This window comes from Molossus molossus, unplaced genomic scaffold, assembly GCF_014108415.1.
Source record: "Molossus molossus isolate mMolMol1 unplaced genomic scaffold, mMolMol1.p scaffold_m16_p_16, whole genome shotgun sequence".
Taxonomy (NCBI): domain Eukaryota; kingdom Metazoa; phylum Chordata; class Mammalia; order Chiroptera; family Molossidae; genus Molossus; species Molossus molossus.
This window is the reverse complement of record NW_023425351.1, coordinates 60,384,488-60,402,128: the sequence shown is the minus strand read 5'-3', so window position 1 is coordinate 60,402,128 and position 17,641 is coordinate 60,384,488. Positions and strand designations below refer to the sequence as shown.

The 17,641-nt window shown below is 38.3% G+C and overlaps 1 protein-coding gene across 1 annotated transcript in view; it reads right to left on the bottom strand.

The window, feature by feature from the left end:
- Positions 1-17,641, bottom strand: part of COL14A1 (collagen type XIV alpha 1 chain) — a 217,298-nt gene that overhangs the window by 166,840 nt on the left and 32,817 nt on the right. Inside the window, exons 3-5 of the mRNA XM_036264128.1 lie at positions 13,230-13,346; positions 9,642-9,785; positions 2,587-2,670 (exon numbers count right to left, since the gene is read on the bottom strand). Of these exons, the coding sequence (XP_036120021.1) occupies positions 2,587-2,670; positions 9,642-9,785; positions 13,230-13,346 (345 nt within the window). The remainder of the gene's footprint in view (positions 1-2,586; positions 2,671-9,641; positions 9,786-13,229; positions 13,347-17,641) is intronic.

Here is a 17,641-nt window from a genome sequence, read left to right as displayed (position 1 = left end):
ACATAAACAAGAATATTTATAGCAAATGTGTAATAACAAAATATTGTGAACATCAAGAGAAGAAGGTTTCAATACATTGTGGTATATTCAACCAGTGGAATTTTATTCTATACAAAAAAGAAGATAATAAATTGCCTTTATAAGTCAACATAGATAACTCAAAAAAATCTAATAAAGTGTGAAAAAAAGGTTGTAAGAATATACATATATTATGATAAAATGTATATAAAGTTTAAGGTAGGAGTGAATGATTAAAATATAGTTTAAAGAATCATATATATGTAGTAAAATGATAAAGACCCATGTTGGAATGATGAACACTGAATTCAGAGTAAGGAAGCATCTTAGAGAGGAGGAAAGGGATCATATAGGGACAGAGAGGGCTCCAGACGCATTGTAATATGTTTATTCCCTTAACCAAACAAAGTTGTTTATTATATTTTATATTTCTTATATTCCTGATATATTTAACAGTAAATTATAATGATATAGTTAAATATAAATATAAAATTATATAGTATTTAAAAATAGAAAAATATTTCATAGTTTAAGAAAGTTACAAGACCTAGAAATGCATAAAAGTAAAGAATGGTGTGTTTATCATAAATTTTTAAATATCATTCTAAAAAATCTCATAAAGCATAAATAATCTTGCAAGGCAAATAGCACACCAAGCGAAGATATTTGCAACAATGAAATAATGTAATAGAAAATATTTTAATTTTAAAAAATCTACAGAAAATTTCTATATATTCACAGAAAAAAGACAAAAAATAAAATTGGACCAAACGTGGAAAAAACATACATATGACCATTAAACATGAAAATGTGTTCAACCTCACTACTAACAATGAAGTATAAATTAAAGTAGTAAAATATTACTGGGAATAAAAAAAACTTTAAGCTTTGAGAATTTTAACTGTTGAAAAGAATGTATATTTTAAGAATAAATTACTCTTTAAAGTTGTCAACTTGGCATATTATCAAAAATTAAACATTGCATATCCTTTGACCTGCAATTTCACTTTCAGGGTGTGTTTCTGCTGCATGTTCATAACAGTGAAAATTAGAAAATATCTAAATGTTCATGAGTATAGGGAATAGTTAATAAATTATGATAACCTATTCCTTAGGATACTATCTGGCCATGAAAAAGAATGAGGTAGATAGAAATAATAGCTCATGTTATTCAATGCTGGGCAATATTCTAAGTATTTTTAAAAAATCAACACATTTAACCCCAAAGGACTTTGTTAAATAAATCCTCGTATCCACCTTCTACAGATGAAGAAACAGAGACGTAGAGATTGGGATAACCAACATAAACCAATATGAACCAATATAAAGCACAAAAGTGGCAAAGACAGGCTTTGGATTCAGGCAGGCAAATACTCAGCTCCTGCAGTTTACCACGGGGCTATGGTACCTCCCGAGTGCAATAACATGGAAAGTTCGCAAGGTGACAAAGCAATGCACAGAACAGGAAATGGAGTATGTTTGTATATTCATAGACAAGAGAAAATTCATGCCATCATGTGAAAGGAAACATGGGCAAATTGATGGGTGACTATATTTTTAGTGGCAGGTAACATTTTTAGTAAACCATTTACTGGTCTTTCTATTCAGTGAACGTTAACTGGACGTTTGTAATGGATCAGAAACTGTTAGACACTGAGTCCGTGAGGAGCACAAGCAGACACAGCCCTTGCTCTGTTGGATCTCGGTATAGTTGGGATTTTAAGTAAAGGTAAAGTTGCAACTCTAACAAGTTCTGTGAGGGAAGCTCGTTGTTGTATGAGGGCCTGTAATAGAGGAGAAAGGTTAGGCAATGTTTAGGAGAAAGTAATGATTGAACTGAGCTTTGAAAGGGAAAAAAAGAGACTGGTGATGTGGGAGAGGGTTCCATGCAGAGGGTACGGCAGGTGCTGTGACTTCGTATGGGAGAGACTGTGGTTTTTAAAGAATTTGAAAGAAGGCCAGTGGGTACAAAGCACTGAGTTGTTAGATGAGGAAGGAGAGGAAGGTAGGTTTGTCATGAGACATTGTGGGGCCTTAGAGATCTTGCTAAGGATTCTGTCTTCTATTCTAAGAGCAGTAGAGAGCTACTGGGGAGGCTTTAAGGGTATGTGTAAAGAGAGCATAGGATCAGATTTATTTTTAAAAGATTGCTCTAATTTCTGGGTAGAGAAACTATTGAGATTTTGCTGGAAAAATTATATATATATACATATAAACACACACACACACACACACACACACATATATATACTGCATGCCAAGAAAGAAATGGAACCATAGCTGGGTATTGGCAATAGACACGGAAAGAAATGAAGGGATTCTCTCAGTATTTTAATAGAGAATAAATTCACCAGAACTTGGTGGTGTACTGCGTAAGGAGAGTAAGGGAGAGGGAAGTGCTGACAGTTATTATGTGTGAGGAAGGAAGGAGGAGTGAAATGGGGCTGAGGGAGATTTTCACATTAGAGCCCATCTTCTGATGGGACTAACAGCCACAGATGTGTGCACCGCCTGTGTTCTTAAAACAACTCAACCCCCAAAATAAGCAAATAAAAAAAAACACCTGACCTTCTGGTACAGATGGTTTACTCCCATTGCCTTTGTCCACCTTGACTCTGGGTTTTGGATCCTTTCTTTTTTCCAAATCTTTAACTGGAAGAAAAGTAGAAATACGGCAACACGTTATGTTAAAGTCTGAAGGAAAATATTCTTTGAGTTTTACTAAAATCCTTGCAAGTATTGAGAGTACTAAGTAGAAATTAGCTCCATGGTAGAATCTTATTCCCAAATATTGGAAATGCCATTTTTTGCACCCTTGTTACGAGAAGGTATGGAAAAACACTTAAGAGATCCCTTTGGTTGAATACTCACATAGGCAGATGTAGCAAATAAATTTAATCCTTCAAAAGTACTATAAAATGAGCATGATTATCACACATGAGGGAACAAAGAACCAGGAGGCTAAATAAAAAATATTTTACAAAACCAGAAAATGTTGGCACAGGATTCAAGCCATATTTTCAGGTCTCTGGACAAGACCTATGAGTTGGCCCCTGCTCTAGAAAGATCTTAGCCATGACTGTGCCCATTAGGAGTTGGTCTATCTGCAATAGAAAGTGGAGAATCCCCATAATATTTTCCTTTCAAATTTAAAAAAATGTTTGCCTACTAATAAATAGTAGTCTTTCTTTATCACTTTCATTATGGAAAATTCAGGGGCCCAGAAGGACCTGTGGTCCTTTAATTCATTCACACCAATGGACTCCATTAGCTTTACTTTCCACTGCTTAGAACACCACAGGAGCTTTTCTCCTACTGTTGGTGCCTTAAGTTGTTTGAGTCAGTTGAGACACCGTCAACTGGTAATGTTTCTGAACAATATAATGCCCTGTAAAAAAGCAGAAATGATCCTATGGCACGACATTTCATTTAATTGTTGCGTTCCCTTCACACAAATCAGCAAGTTTATTGGACAGTGGGTTATGCAGGGAAGCAGTGGTTTCCACTGAAACAACCTTCCTGCCTTCTCTAAGATATTCCATTGATCCTGTCTTTTTCATCTCCTCCTCCTCTTCTTTCTATTGGCTCCCATCCCTTTGCTAAAAGTGTTTGTGATTTGCCATCTGCCAAGGTCATGCCACTGTAGTTCTACTATACCTTAAAAACCTTTCATGTCTTCTGAAGAAAGAAATTGAAAAAGATACAAATAAGTGGAAGCATATACCATGTTCATGGTTAGGAAGAATTAACATCATTAAAATATCCATACTACCCAAAGCAATCTATAGATTCAATGCTATTCCTATCAAGATACCAATGGCATATTTCACAGAACTAGAACAAATATCCCAAAAATTTATATGGAACCACAAAAGACCCTGAACAGCAATCTTGAGAAAGAAAAACAAAGTTGAAGGAATCACTCTACCTGATATCAAAGCCAGGCCATAGAAATCAAAAGAGCATGGTATTGGCACAAGAATGGGCATATAGATCAATGGAACAGAACATAGAGCCCAGAAATAAACCCACACCTTTACGGTCAATTAATATTTGACAAAGAAGGCAAGAGCATACAATGGGGTAAAGACAGTCTATTCAATAAATGGTGCTTGGAAAATTGAACAGATACGTGCAAAATAAATGAAACTAGACCACCTTCTTACACCATACACAAGAATAAACTCAAAATGGATTAAAGACTTAAATGTTAGACTCAAAACCATAAAAATCCTAGAAGAAAACATAGGCAGTAAAATCTTGGACACTTCTTGCAGCAATATTTTTTCTGATATTTCTCCTCAGGTAAGGGAAACAACAGAAAAAAATAAACAAATGGGACTACATCAAACTGAAATGTTTTGACACAGCCAAGGAAACCAAAAAAAAATCTTTAAAAAAGATAACCCACTGAATGAGAGAACATACTCACCAATGTAACATCTGATAAGGGGTTAATATCCAAAATGCATAAAGAACTTATACAACTCAACACCAAAAAAAAAAATAAACAAATAAAACCAAACATTCTAATTAAAAATCAGGCAAAGGACCTGAATAGACATTTCTCCAAAGAGGACATACAGATGGCCAATAGACATATGAAAAGAAGCTCAACATTATTGATCATCACAGAAATGCAAATTAAAACCAAATGAGGTATCACCACACACCTGTCAGAATGGCTATCCTCGATAAATCAACAACAAGTGTATGAGAGGATGTGGAGAAAAGAGAACCCTTGTGCACTGTTGGTGGGAATGCAGACTGGTGCGACCACTGCAGAAAGCTGTATGGAGTTACCTTAAAAAATTGGAAATGAAACTGCCTTATGACCCAGGAATATATCCAAAGAAACCCAAAATACAGATTTGAAAGACTATGTGTTTATTGCAGCACTACTTACAATAGCCAAGATTTGGAAGCGGCCCAAGTGCCCATCAGTAGATGAGTGAACAAAAAAAGCTGTGGTGCATTATTCAATACTACTTGGCTATTAAAAAACAGGGACATCTTACCTTTTGCGACAGCATGGATGGACCTGGAGAATATTATGCTAAGAGAAATCAGCTGGTCAGAGGAAAACAAGACAAATACCACATGATTCCACTTATATGTGGGATCTAATGAACAAAATAAACTTACAAATGAGATAGAAACAGACTCATAGACACAGAGATCACAGACAGCTGTGAGAGGGGAGGAGGGTTGCAGGGCTGGGTGAAAAGGTGAACGGATTGGGCAAAAAAACCTCATAGAAACAAACAACAGTATGTGATTACCAGAGGGAAAGGGGAGTGTGGGGAGGTAGAAGAGGGTAATGGGGGATAAATGGTGATGGAAGGAGACAACTTGGAGTGGTGAACATAAACACAATATAATATACAGATGATGTACTATAGAATTGTACACCTGAAACCTACGTAATTTTATTAACCAATGTAACCCTAATAAATTCCATTAAAATGTTTAAAAAGAGAAAAAAAAATTCTTCCATGTCTTTCTGTTGCCTAGAAATTAAATTCCAAGATTAAAAATGAAAGTGATAGCCCTGGCTGGTTTGGCTCAGCAATTACAGCATTGGCCCTTGGACCAGAGTCACAGGTTCGGTTCCAGTCAAGGGCACGTACCTCAGTCACAGTTCAGTCCCCGGCCCTGGTAGGGGTCGAGCGGGAGGCGACCAGTTGATGTCTCTGTCTCTCTCTCTCCCCCTCCCACTTGATTTGAAGATAAATGGAAAAATATCCTAGTTGAGGATTTTTTTAAAAATTGAAAGTGATAAATATAAGATGTCTTGATCCTGCTATTGCCACTGACCTAATATTTTAAATCCATTTTTTTAGATCTCATTCTCTGCCTTCTTTATAAGCCTTGGCCACTTTGAAAAAAACCCTTCTTTATTGTTTAAATTAATTAATTTATTTTTATTAAAGTATAGTTGACATACAATATAACATTAGCTTCAGGTGTACAACATAGTGATTCAACATTCACATACCTTACAATGTGATCACCACAGTAAGTCTAGTCCATCTGTTACCATGCAAATTACAATATTGTTGACAGTATCCCCAGCTGTACATTATATCCTGTGGCTTATTTAATTTATAACTGGAAGTTTGTACCTCTCATTCCCCTTCACCTTTTTCTCCCACCCCCCCAATTCACTCTCCTCTGGCAACTACCAGTTTGTTCTCTGTATCTATGAATCTGTTTCCATTTTGTTTCGTTTTGTTTGTTCATTTGGTTTTTTTTTTAGATTCCACATATAAGTGAAATCATATGGTATTTGTCTTTCTCTGTCTGAGTCAATTCATTAGCATAAAGTCCATCCACGTTGTCTTAAATGGCAAGATTTCATTCTTTTTTATGGCTGAGTAATATTCCTGTGTGTGTGTGTGTGTGTGTGTGTGTGTCCTTTATCTATGTATCTCTCAATGGACACTTAGGTTGCTTTCATATCTTGGCTACAGTAAATAATGCTGCAATGAATATAGGGGTGCATATATCTTTTAAAATTAGAGATTTTGTTTTCTTCAGATAGATACCCGGATGTGGAACTGCTGGGTCATATGGACCCAACCCTTCTTTAAATCCTTTCTTGCTCAGGTTTTACAAAGGTGTTATCCTGGGTTTCCTTCTATTCTTGTCAGCCCTTCTTAACATTCCTCCTTTGGGTCCTGTTTCTGCTTCCATTCCTAAAGCATGCTATGCTGAATTTGCCGTGTGTCTCCATGTGCCCCACCTAAAATGTTATCATCTCACAAGTTTAGATCGCACCCTTCCGTGGATAACTTCCAAATCCACATCTTCCCACCCACACACAGGATAGGCCATGGCCTCAGATTGCTCACATCTTGTGTAAAGAAAAAGTCTGCAACTTTAATAAGAGGAAAATTCTGCTGAGCAGTGAAAATTCTGAAAGCAGGAAGAGAGCTAAGAAAGAATCATTCCATAGACTCGGGAATCTTCACTGGGAAAATGGCATTTGTGCCAGACTTTGAAAGATGAGCAAACTTTTGCAGGCAGAGATAAGCAAAATGACATCCCAAAGAGGGAAATGGTGCCTGAAAAGGAAGTTGGCCAAAATAGAGCCATTAACCAGTTAATAAATGAACAAGAAAAAATAACAGTCATCCTGAACTGGGCCACTAGGTTGCACAGAAGATATAACACACGTGTCACACAACACCGGTGTCTCTCACAGGCAGGGGCAAGACCGGTAGAAAACAGACTGTCACAAGCAAAGTGGCATTAAGGAAAAGAATAGCTACTGCACCCCTTATTATGTGCTAAAATGAGCTAACCCACACAGTGACAGGCACGGGTCATCACCCCATTTGCAGATGAGGACACAGAGGCTGCAGGTGATTGAGTGGCTTTGGCCAAATACACACACCAACTCTGGAATCGAAATATCCAGCAGATCAGACACACGCCTGTCTGTCTTCAAAACCCAAAGACTGCTTCTTCGGCTTCCCTGTCTCAGAAGATGGACTTACGAAGAATTCAATCCTCTCCACAATTGCAAACCTATATTCACAGGATTTGTCTGGATCATCACTTTCCTGAACCCACCCATGAAAGTTTCCAGGGAGGGGAGACCAGGCCTTAGCTCCATCTCATAGGGAGCAAAAAAATGTAACTGAAACGCAAAAGGGACAAGGAAGCCATCCAAATGAGGTTACTGTAATCTCATTCTTACAAACTGCTTTTTGGGAAGAACTAATCTCTCTACCCTGCCAATAAAAACAACATAGCTAAAAAATATAAGCTTACATATAATTTATCCAACCAACCCGTTAGACTGTTCCACCAAGATTATTTCAGCAGAGCTAAGTGAGCTGAAAACAAAGGCGTGTTCTTTGAAGTGTTTAGAGTAAATAGCTACTGGAAAACCTTTTAAAGGCCACCTGTGTTCCTTACGCTGCCCAGCCAGTGGAATATGTGAAATCAGTAATCACAATACCTTCAGGCTATTGTAAAATGATCATTCGTTCTTGTCCCTGTGACTGCTTCTCACACACTTTAAGAAAAGTTATTTTGCTTATTCACGTAGGAATGTCAGAGGCCAGAAACTAAGCACAGTGCCAATAAAATGAGACAGAAGGCTGTTTTATATTGAAAATAACATGAAAAACCTTTCCCTGAGCTTCCAGACAGTGCAAATCTCAAAAGACTGTAACACTGAAAACATGTATATGACCTGCTAACAGGTAGACTTACCAAACATCTATGCTTAGAAGTTTCAAGAGGTAGCAGGTTAACAAAGTTGTGGGTTGTTTTTTTTTTAATTAAAAAAGAATCATAAAATATGTCTCATAAAACATTACTTAGAAGAGGAAGAAAAGAGAGGAAGAGAGAGAAAATCCAGATAAACACCGCTGCACACACAGTTCTAGAACCCACAGCCTCCCAGACTCGTGGATTTGATCCTAGTGGCAAGATTTAAAAAGCTATTGTTACATGAAATAAGGTCTGGGATTTGCTTCAAAATAATATGGGTGGTGGGATAACAGATGAAACAAGACTGGCCGTGAATGGCTAATTGTTGAAGTGAGTGATGGATACTTAGGGGCTCATTGTACTGTTCTGCTGATTTTTCATTATGCTTAAAATTGTCCTTTGCAGTAAGCTGGGTTCTATGAAGAGTCTACCTGAGCAATGCAGTAACCCAGTTAGCCAAGACGGGTCCTTTCGTTTGCATTCATGATCACAGAGCTCTGCCCTCCACATTTGAAAGGCCACCTCCAAGAAGCTAATATAGTCTCTAGTCACCAAAATACAAGGTCCATAGGACAGGGACTGGTCATGTCCCAGTGCCTAGAATAGGGCTTAACACCTAGTAGTCAAGCAATATATATTTTTTAAATTAAAAAAAAGAAAAGAATGAATAGCTCCTGAAAAGCAGAATAATCAGGGCCTGTGAGAACAAGTTTTAAACTCGATACAAGGAAAAGCTTTTTGATGAAATAGTGCAGACACGATTGCTCTGCACCCCCTGGCCCTTTGTCTGTTGGCCCAACTTACTACTTGAGAATGAGTTCCATCTGAAGCCATTCCCTATTCCCTCTCTTCCCAGCCTGTTACTGGGGCAGAGAGAGAACCTCCGTTCACAGGGTCCTGAATGTGTCTTTGTCCCTCATACTTACCATGTTGCATTTGTTACCAAATCTGTTTGTCATGGGACCTAGCCAACTGATTAGTTACTGGAAAGAGTTAAATTCCTTGTTGTAAAGGTTGTTTTGTTCAGGCTGGATTGGCACTTACTGGGTTTACTACAGAGGAGGTACAAGCATCATCCATGCAGCCATTTGTTAAGTATTTCTTGAGCACCTAGTATATGCCTGGTAGATAAGATGTCTGGGTAAGTTTCAGCAGACAGTGTCATGGATAGCATTTGGTAACTAACATTTAAAGGATAATGAAATGGGAGAAGTGAGAGGCAGGAGAAGAATATTAGTGATGGAAGGAACTCACAGAAGATGGTACTAAATGTCTTTTAAGATCTCTTCAACGCTAAACAACGCTAAAAATTTAACCTGTTACAATATTTACCACAGACTTAAACTCAGAGGTGGGACAGGTCGCACGGCGACACTTCCAGACCTGTGAATACGTACTTCTGAATTGACCCTGGGCGGGCTTGCTTTCTTTGTCTTTATTGTAGGCAATGAGTTGAACTGTGTAATTCTGGTCGGGCATCAGGCCTTGAATAATCGCTTTCGTTGCCGTGTTCTGGAGATTCAACTGATTGGTTTTGCCACCTGTAATAAAACAGAAGGATAAATCAGCTCTAAACAGTAGGCTAACTGTGCACATTAAGAGAATTCATTTACCAGCAATCAAGATTTTAAAAGGGGAAAACATTTAAAAATATATATCATGGGCCCTGGCCAGTTTGACTCAGTGGTTAGAGTGTCGGCCTGCGGTCCAGAGAGACCCGGGTTCGGTTCCCGCTAAGGGCACGTACTTCGGTTGCAGTTTGTCCCCGGCCCTGGTTGGTCATGCGGGTGGCAGCCACTTGATGTGTCCCTTCACGTCGATGTTTCTCACTCTCTCTCCCTTCCTCTCTCTCCCTCCCATTCTGTCTGTACAAAAAATGGAAAAACATCCTCGGGTGAGGATAAAAAAAAAAATATATATATATATATATATATCATGGTATGTATGTGCCTAGCACTTAATTTTCATATACTTTTCCTTTGCCTTTTCAGTTGTAATGTTTGCATTAGAAAACTTAAACACAGTTGTCAGTTGTCTAAATCACAAGAATCTTTTATCATAACACCCTATTGCTTTATCACGCGAGGGAAAACCATATTCCAGATTAGAAGACAGGAAGCCGGCAATATCAGATATATTCTTCAAGGAAAGAATTTCACTTACATGTGAAAGGAAAAATATGGGCAGCAGGCTGAATGTAATTATCGACGCTGGAATTTTTCCTATGGCTTTTCTAAAGTGAGTCAAAGCATTCTTGAGGCATTCGCAATTTGATTCTCTTAAATCTGAGCATCCCTGGCTCCGGATGTTGCAGAAACCACTCATTACCTGGCTGCTTAAAGTCAGCCTGGTTCATGGAAAGGTTTCCAACCACCCTTATCTTCCTATCAAATTAGATGGACATGCAAGGCTTTCCCAAAAATGCTACGGATTACTCAGTCTTCTACACAAAATTTCAAATACACCTCTCCTCTCCAATTTCTGGCAGTGTTTACTGCGCCTGAGAAAAAGGAAACTAATTTAAAGCACCTGCCCCTCTAGAAATAAGAGCAAAAAGGGTCTGAAACTTGCTGGTTTAAAAAAACACAGAAGTCTGGGGAAAGAAGGAGGGGGGATGGGAGCAGGGAGGAGGAGGTCAATGGGGGAAGAAGGGAGGACATCTGGATGGGGAGGAGGGTGTCTAGGAGGGGAAAAGAAGAAACATCTGTAACAAAAATAAATTAATAAAAATTGAGAAAAGAACAAACAAAAAAAAAAGATTTTTAAAAATATGTTAATGGTAAATAAAAATAAACCAAACATAAAACAGATTACAATACTCTTGAATCATGTTCCAATAAAAATGAATGACATTAAGTCTGAAATCCGATGCTTCTATCATCCATGCCTCCTGCTACAAGAACACAGAACTGTGTCTTTTGTCTTGCCAAAATGCATTCACGGAAATGGATTTCCTTGAATGCATTTTGTTCAAGATGTTAAATATGGTTTCACGAACTTCTCTATCAATTAAAACTCATCTATGACAAAACATTTCCTTAGAATACTGTGCATTAGAATCCTTCTCTGAGAGGCACAGGGTGTATTATTTTAACGGCTTTGACAGCTCTGCAATAGAAAAGCTTGGGACTCTATTTAAAATAGCACTTCTTAAATTTATTTGACCATTAAACTGTTTGGATGTATAATAGCTGTTAGCATCCTGCAGGATGCCCTGGAATACGCTTTAGGAAAAATTGATATAAACAACACTTAGAACATGTCTTACAATAATGCTAAAGCGTCTACAAACACTTTTTAACTAGATGTACTTACTACTCTTTTTATTTATTTGATTTATTTTATGTTTGAACAAGTAGATACCAGCGTGTCAAGACTGTCTTATTCAGTTAGGTCACTGAAGGAAGGGCGTTAGTTCCCTGGGGAACATAAACCCAGTATTCATGAAGATAAATTTGCTTCCATCCTCAAATTGTATTTTGTCACTGGAGGTGTGTGAGCAAGAGTTGGAGATCTGATTCCTCAGTGGTACCTGCTTGGGGGGACTTCAGACGTTGGTAGTACCAGCAATTAAGCAGGAAAAGTTAAAACATTGATGACCCGGAGGACAAGCTTACCTTTCAAGATTGAACATGGGAAATTTTCAGAGGTACCACTTATTGGCAATTTACATTTTGACCTTTAGAGTCATAGTAATGTTCAAGAATCTCTTCCATTTCCCAGAATGGCTTATTTTAGAAAACAAACTCTATTTTTAAAAGTCGGAGTTATTTCAAAATTGGGCCATGTTCCAAAATAAAAACTCTGAACCAGAGTTGGAGAATAAAATGCTGCTTTCTACAGGGAAAGCTGGCTTCTGGTGGCACTAAAGCAGAAGTCATCCCAAGGAGCCCGTGTGTGGTATCTGCTAATGAAAGAAGCTTCCTTTTTAGTGACAGAGCAAGAAGCCAGGTGCTCTGTCCACTTGCTCCACACTTAGGAGAAAGGGACCATCTGTCTGTCTGTTTAAATAAGTTGGGAGAAGGTCTCCAACTGAAAGGAGTCCACCTCCATATAACCACCTTCATCATCCATAAAGGAAAAAGTATTATATTACTTTTATTATTATATGGTATTTATTATTATATAAATATATAGTATACAAATACGCTGTTATAAAGGATTTATTATGTACTGTGTGAAAATGGATCTCAGAAGAAGTGAGACCTGACAAACTAAAGCACATCTTTTTTTTTTTTTTTTATCCTCACCCGAGGACATTTTTCCATTTATTGTTCAGGTAGAGTGGGAGGGAGAGAGAGGAACAGAGAGAGAGAGAGAAACATCGATGTGAAAGGAACACATCGAGTGGCTGCCACCCACACGACCGACCAGGGCCGGGGACAAACTGTAACAGAGGCACGCGCCCTTAGCGGAAACCAAACCCGGGTCTCTCCGGACCGCAGGCCGATGCTCTAACCGCTGAGCCAAACTGGCCAGGGCAAGCACATCTTTTCTTACATAACTTCTTTATCTTCATGATCAGTAAATGTGTTTAACTCTGCTTTTCCTGCTTGAATGTATCGTTTATTTGTACAATGTCTACTTAGCTCATAGAACTTCAATGTATAATTGCTGAATAATATTCTATCAAGTTAATTTACCATAATGTACTCGGCCAGTCACAGCTGTTGGCCATTCAGATGTATGGTATTTTTTTAAGTATCACTAGACCAAAAGTATTCATCCTATGTTGAAACAGACATAGTGAGAATTTTTGATAGCCAGGAAACTTCTTCCAAGGAAAGTTGTGGTGAGCCCAGCCCTCATTCTTTTGACTTTGGGGACATCATTCTCTTGATTAGAAGGTAAGATTTCAAGCTCAAATATTAAATACATTTAAAAAAACTTTCAGATGATTTTAAGCAACACTTAGCACTACACATGTTTAGTTACCTATGTGTAAATGTCACTGTACTCTAAAAAATTCAGTTGATGGCTTTTACCTGAAGTTGGGGACACAAGAAGTTTGTAACCACCAAATTTCCCTCTTGGAGCCTTCCATGAAATCTGTATACTATCATGAGATAATACATTATATCTTAACCGCGTGGGTGGAGCCACTGAAAAGGAAAAACAAAAAATGATTAAATGTTGAAACATTTAAACTACCATTTGCTAAATTGAAAAGTCAACACAATGTCTTCAAAATACACAAGACTTCTTCAGCTTCAAAATGTGTTCTTTCAACAACCCCATTAATGAATTAATCAGTCTGTAAAATAACACAAACCTTATTTGAAATAAGCATTTGTCAAATAGTACAGACCTTATGAGAAAGAACTATGACTTGGGATGAGAATTTAATACTATAATCTAGTTTAAAAATGAAATCAATCTTGCAAAATGCTTTGATTATATTATAAGGATGAATCTTTCTTCTTGGATCATGTGAGCTTTTATAGTCAACTATAGCAGGACCTGTTTTATGCCTTCAGGATTTTTCACTTTAGCAATCCTATATTTGTTATAAGATAATTTAAGAAGACTCTTATGGGCATGTTATAGTCATAAGATCTTCCTTTAAAAACAGTTGAGAAAAAGATGATAAAGAACCAAAATAAAAAAGACCAAATACAAGATATTATGGTTTAGAAACTTGATTTCTTCTTCAGGGTCGCTGATTTATACCTTTCAGAATGACACACAGCACATGGTCATGAGTCATCCCAGTATATTTCATCTGTTCTGAGAGTTCACAAAATAGGTAGATCTATATCACTTTTTGTGTAACTCGTTCAAACTTCAAAACATATTTCTGGAACTCTATATCAATGTTACAGAATTTCAAAAGGAATTATATAATATCTAAATTAGTTTGTCAAAAAGAAAAGCTAATGCTTAACAGAAAATTTAGCCCTTATTACCCACTTTTTAAAAAATATCTTTTCATTGATTTTTCAGCGAGAGAAGAAGAGAGAGAAAGATAGAAACATCGATGTGACAGTCCATGGGACAATGCTCAATCCACTGAGCCACACTGACTGGGCTATTGCCCACTTTTATGCCCAGTCTTTCTTTCGCACTTTAGTAAACTGAGTGTGAGGAAAGAAAGCAAACATTCTTTTTTTAAATTTTATTTTTATTTTTTATTTCTTTTATTCTTTACCCAGAATATTTTTCTATTTATGTTCGAAAAGAGTGCGAAGGAGGGAGAGAGAGAGAAACATCAACGTGAGAGAGACACATCGACTGGTTGCCCTGACCAGGGCTGGGGACTAACCGCAACCGAGGTTCACGCCCTTGACGGGAATCGAACCAACAACTCACTGGTCCACGGGCTGATAGTCTAACTACTGAGCAAACTGGCCAGTTTTTTTAATTGAATTTATTGGGGTGACTTTGGTTGATACAATTATATAGGTTTCAGGGGTACAATTCTATAATACATGATCCATATATTGTATTGTGTGTCTACCACCACAAGTTAAATTTCCTTTCATCACCATTTATCCCCCCCTTTACCTTTTTCTACCTCCCCCCTCTGGTGATCACCATACTATTGTCTGTGTTTATGAATTTTGGAGGGTTTTGGGTTTGTTTTTTTGTTTTGTTTTTTTGCTTAATCCCTTCACCTTTTTCATCCAGCCCCCTTAACCCGCTTCCCTCTGACGGAAGGTCTGCAGTTTGGACATTGGTTTGATTTCCAGTTCTGTCACTTAATAGATACATAACCTTGAGCAAGCAACTGTTTCTTCCAAAGCCTTTTTTTTTTTTTAAGGTGACAGCAATACTTTCTGCCCATGATAGATGGCATTTAACAGGATAATTGATATAACACAGTATTATAGGTGGTCAACAAACATTGACTCCCCTTCCCCCTTACATCATCTGAAGGGTAATCTTAGAAGTTCATTTAATCCTCCCAAAAAATATATTGCTATCTCAATTTGATGTATAAGAAAACCAAGAAGAAGCTAAGAGATCTGTCCAAGTTCACATACTGGTAAACAATAATTTCTGACCCCAAACAAAATGCTGTTTCTTTGGGAGGAGGTCCATATAAAGAAGTCACCCTTCACTGAGCTAGATGAATGAGTCTTTTACTCCCCTCCGAACTATCTACTCATCTGAAATCAGTAAGCACTGAAGGACACAATCTTAAGCATTCTCTTCCTCATTGCCCTTTATGACCTTTCAGTAGAAAATGCTGGCCATGCAAAACAAAAGAACATTAGCATCCCATTCTCAATTTGATGTGAATGGAAGGGCTTACATTTCTCTGGATTATGGGGAAACAGGGATTCATCATAAGAACAATGACTTGGAAACAGAAGAGGAAGGTGGCGAACGTGAACATTTGGATGCACAGAGAAACTATTACTCTTTTGCTTAGACTGGAACTTGGGGAGAAAAATCTATTTATAGATAGGTTCTTACTACTTCTGGAAGAAAATTAAAAATAAGAATTTAAACAATATAGTTTCTGAGCCAAATCTTTTCGGTGGGCTGATAGACATCACTGGCCAAGCTCATTGCAAAGTTGTGCATGAATGCACTGATGAAAGACAGCTGGCATGCCTGGGAGCCAACACGTGGAAGACGACAACAGAGGCATGGAGGCTGCGGTCTAGGCTATTCCAAGAGGGTCAGCCATTTCTGTCAGCACCCAGCTGTGTTGACATCTCAAGGAGGACAAAGAAGTTAACGACACTCAGGATGGCTAGGTTAAAGATTAGACATCTTTATAGCATTTCCTACCCAGGCTGCTGTTCTTGAAACGTGGTCTGAGTTTATAGCCTGCAGGTTAGAGTCGACAGCTAACCTTCTGAACCCAATGAGAACGCAATGAGGACAACAGTGACCACGCCCTGACACCACAGAGCATGCCCAGACAACACGATGGCACTCCAGAACCCAGTGTGGCACTGGCTTCCACCAAACTACTCAGATAGTCAGATCCATCTATAGTCAACTCTTTAAACCATTTACAAATTACTCATATGACCACAGTCCTATTACAACTGCCAGGAAATACTAATACCACCATTTTCTTTCACCAATGGACATCTATTGCCTATCTAAGCATACATGTTCTCACAGTCATATAAAGAAAATCTTAAGCCCTGGCCGGTTTGGCTCAGCGGTTAGAGTGTCGGCCTGCGGTCCTGAGAGACCCGGGTTCGGTTCCCGCTAAGGGCATGTACCTCGGTTGCAGTTTGTCCCCGGCCCTGGTCGGTTGTGCGGGTGGCAACCACTCGATGTGTTCCTTTCACATCGATGTTTCTCTCTCTCTCTGTTCCTCTCTCTCCCTCCCACTCTACCTGAACAAAAAATGGAAAAATGTCCTCGGGTGAGGATAAAAAAAAAAAAAAAAAGAAAATCTTAAGAGAGAAAGTTCACTTTTCCTTTAGGTTTTTGCCTTTAGGGGAAAAACGCCGAAAAGAAACAATAACAGTTAAGAAAAAGAGGCATGAGGTCACGGTTGTGAATTTCCCAGTTAGCTCCTTCTTCCCTGTTTGGAAGGCATTAGGGCTGGTGCCAAAACAATTGTTCTTATCTCATGGAACAAAATCTTATGTATACTTAATACCAGACCTGTGATTTTTTTTTTTTTTTTTGCAAGCACAAAGCTTCTATACATACACTTAACTTCTAGTTAATTAGTGTCAGTTAAAAGCCTAAGTTTTTAAAAAAGACAAAAGTCAAGAGTAAAGCTTGGTGTCTGGCCCACAGCAAGAACCAAGAGCAAGCTGACACCCATTCTTTGTATGAAGAATCAGGCTTCCTATGTGGGACTGGGCCAAATATAACATTTGTGACCATACACACGTCATCCAAACAGGGATTGAGAAGGAAGACCAAGGAGGGTCCATTGGATATGTTCTTCTCTAGGTTTGGGTTTGTTACTGAAAGTATGGGGGTATTTTTGTTACATTGTGCGGTATTTTTTGAGAGAAGATTTTCTTTAATCCTCGAGAATTTCACTGCACTCCTTCTCACAGAGATCAAACTGGTGGGCAGAAAAGGAATGTGCACGTGCTTCCCTCAAAGCTTTACTGTTATCAGTGCTTTCGACATTTTATTTCATAATATGACTATTTACTACAGGGATCATTTTCTGCCCTTCCTTCTTTCCTTCCTTCCTTTCCTCTTTCCTTCCTTCTTTCTTCCTTTCTTTAATGTTCACTCAACTGAAATGTTACCCGTTGACAAGTGACAACCTATGCGAAGGTTAGCTGCTAATGAAACACAGGAACACTGAAAGGGAGATCCTCTGCTCTCTGCTCCCTGTAATCACCTCCCCTCTTGCTTTTCTAGCAGCACTTTGGACTTCTTCCAAGGAACACCCCCCCTCCCCCCCCCACCCCCCGCCCCATGCATGGGGCCTTACTATTCATCAGCCATCGGCCCTGGC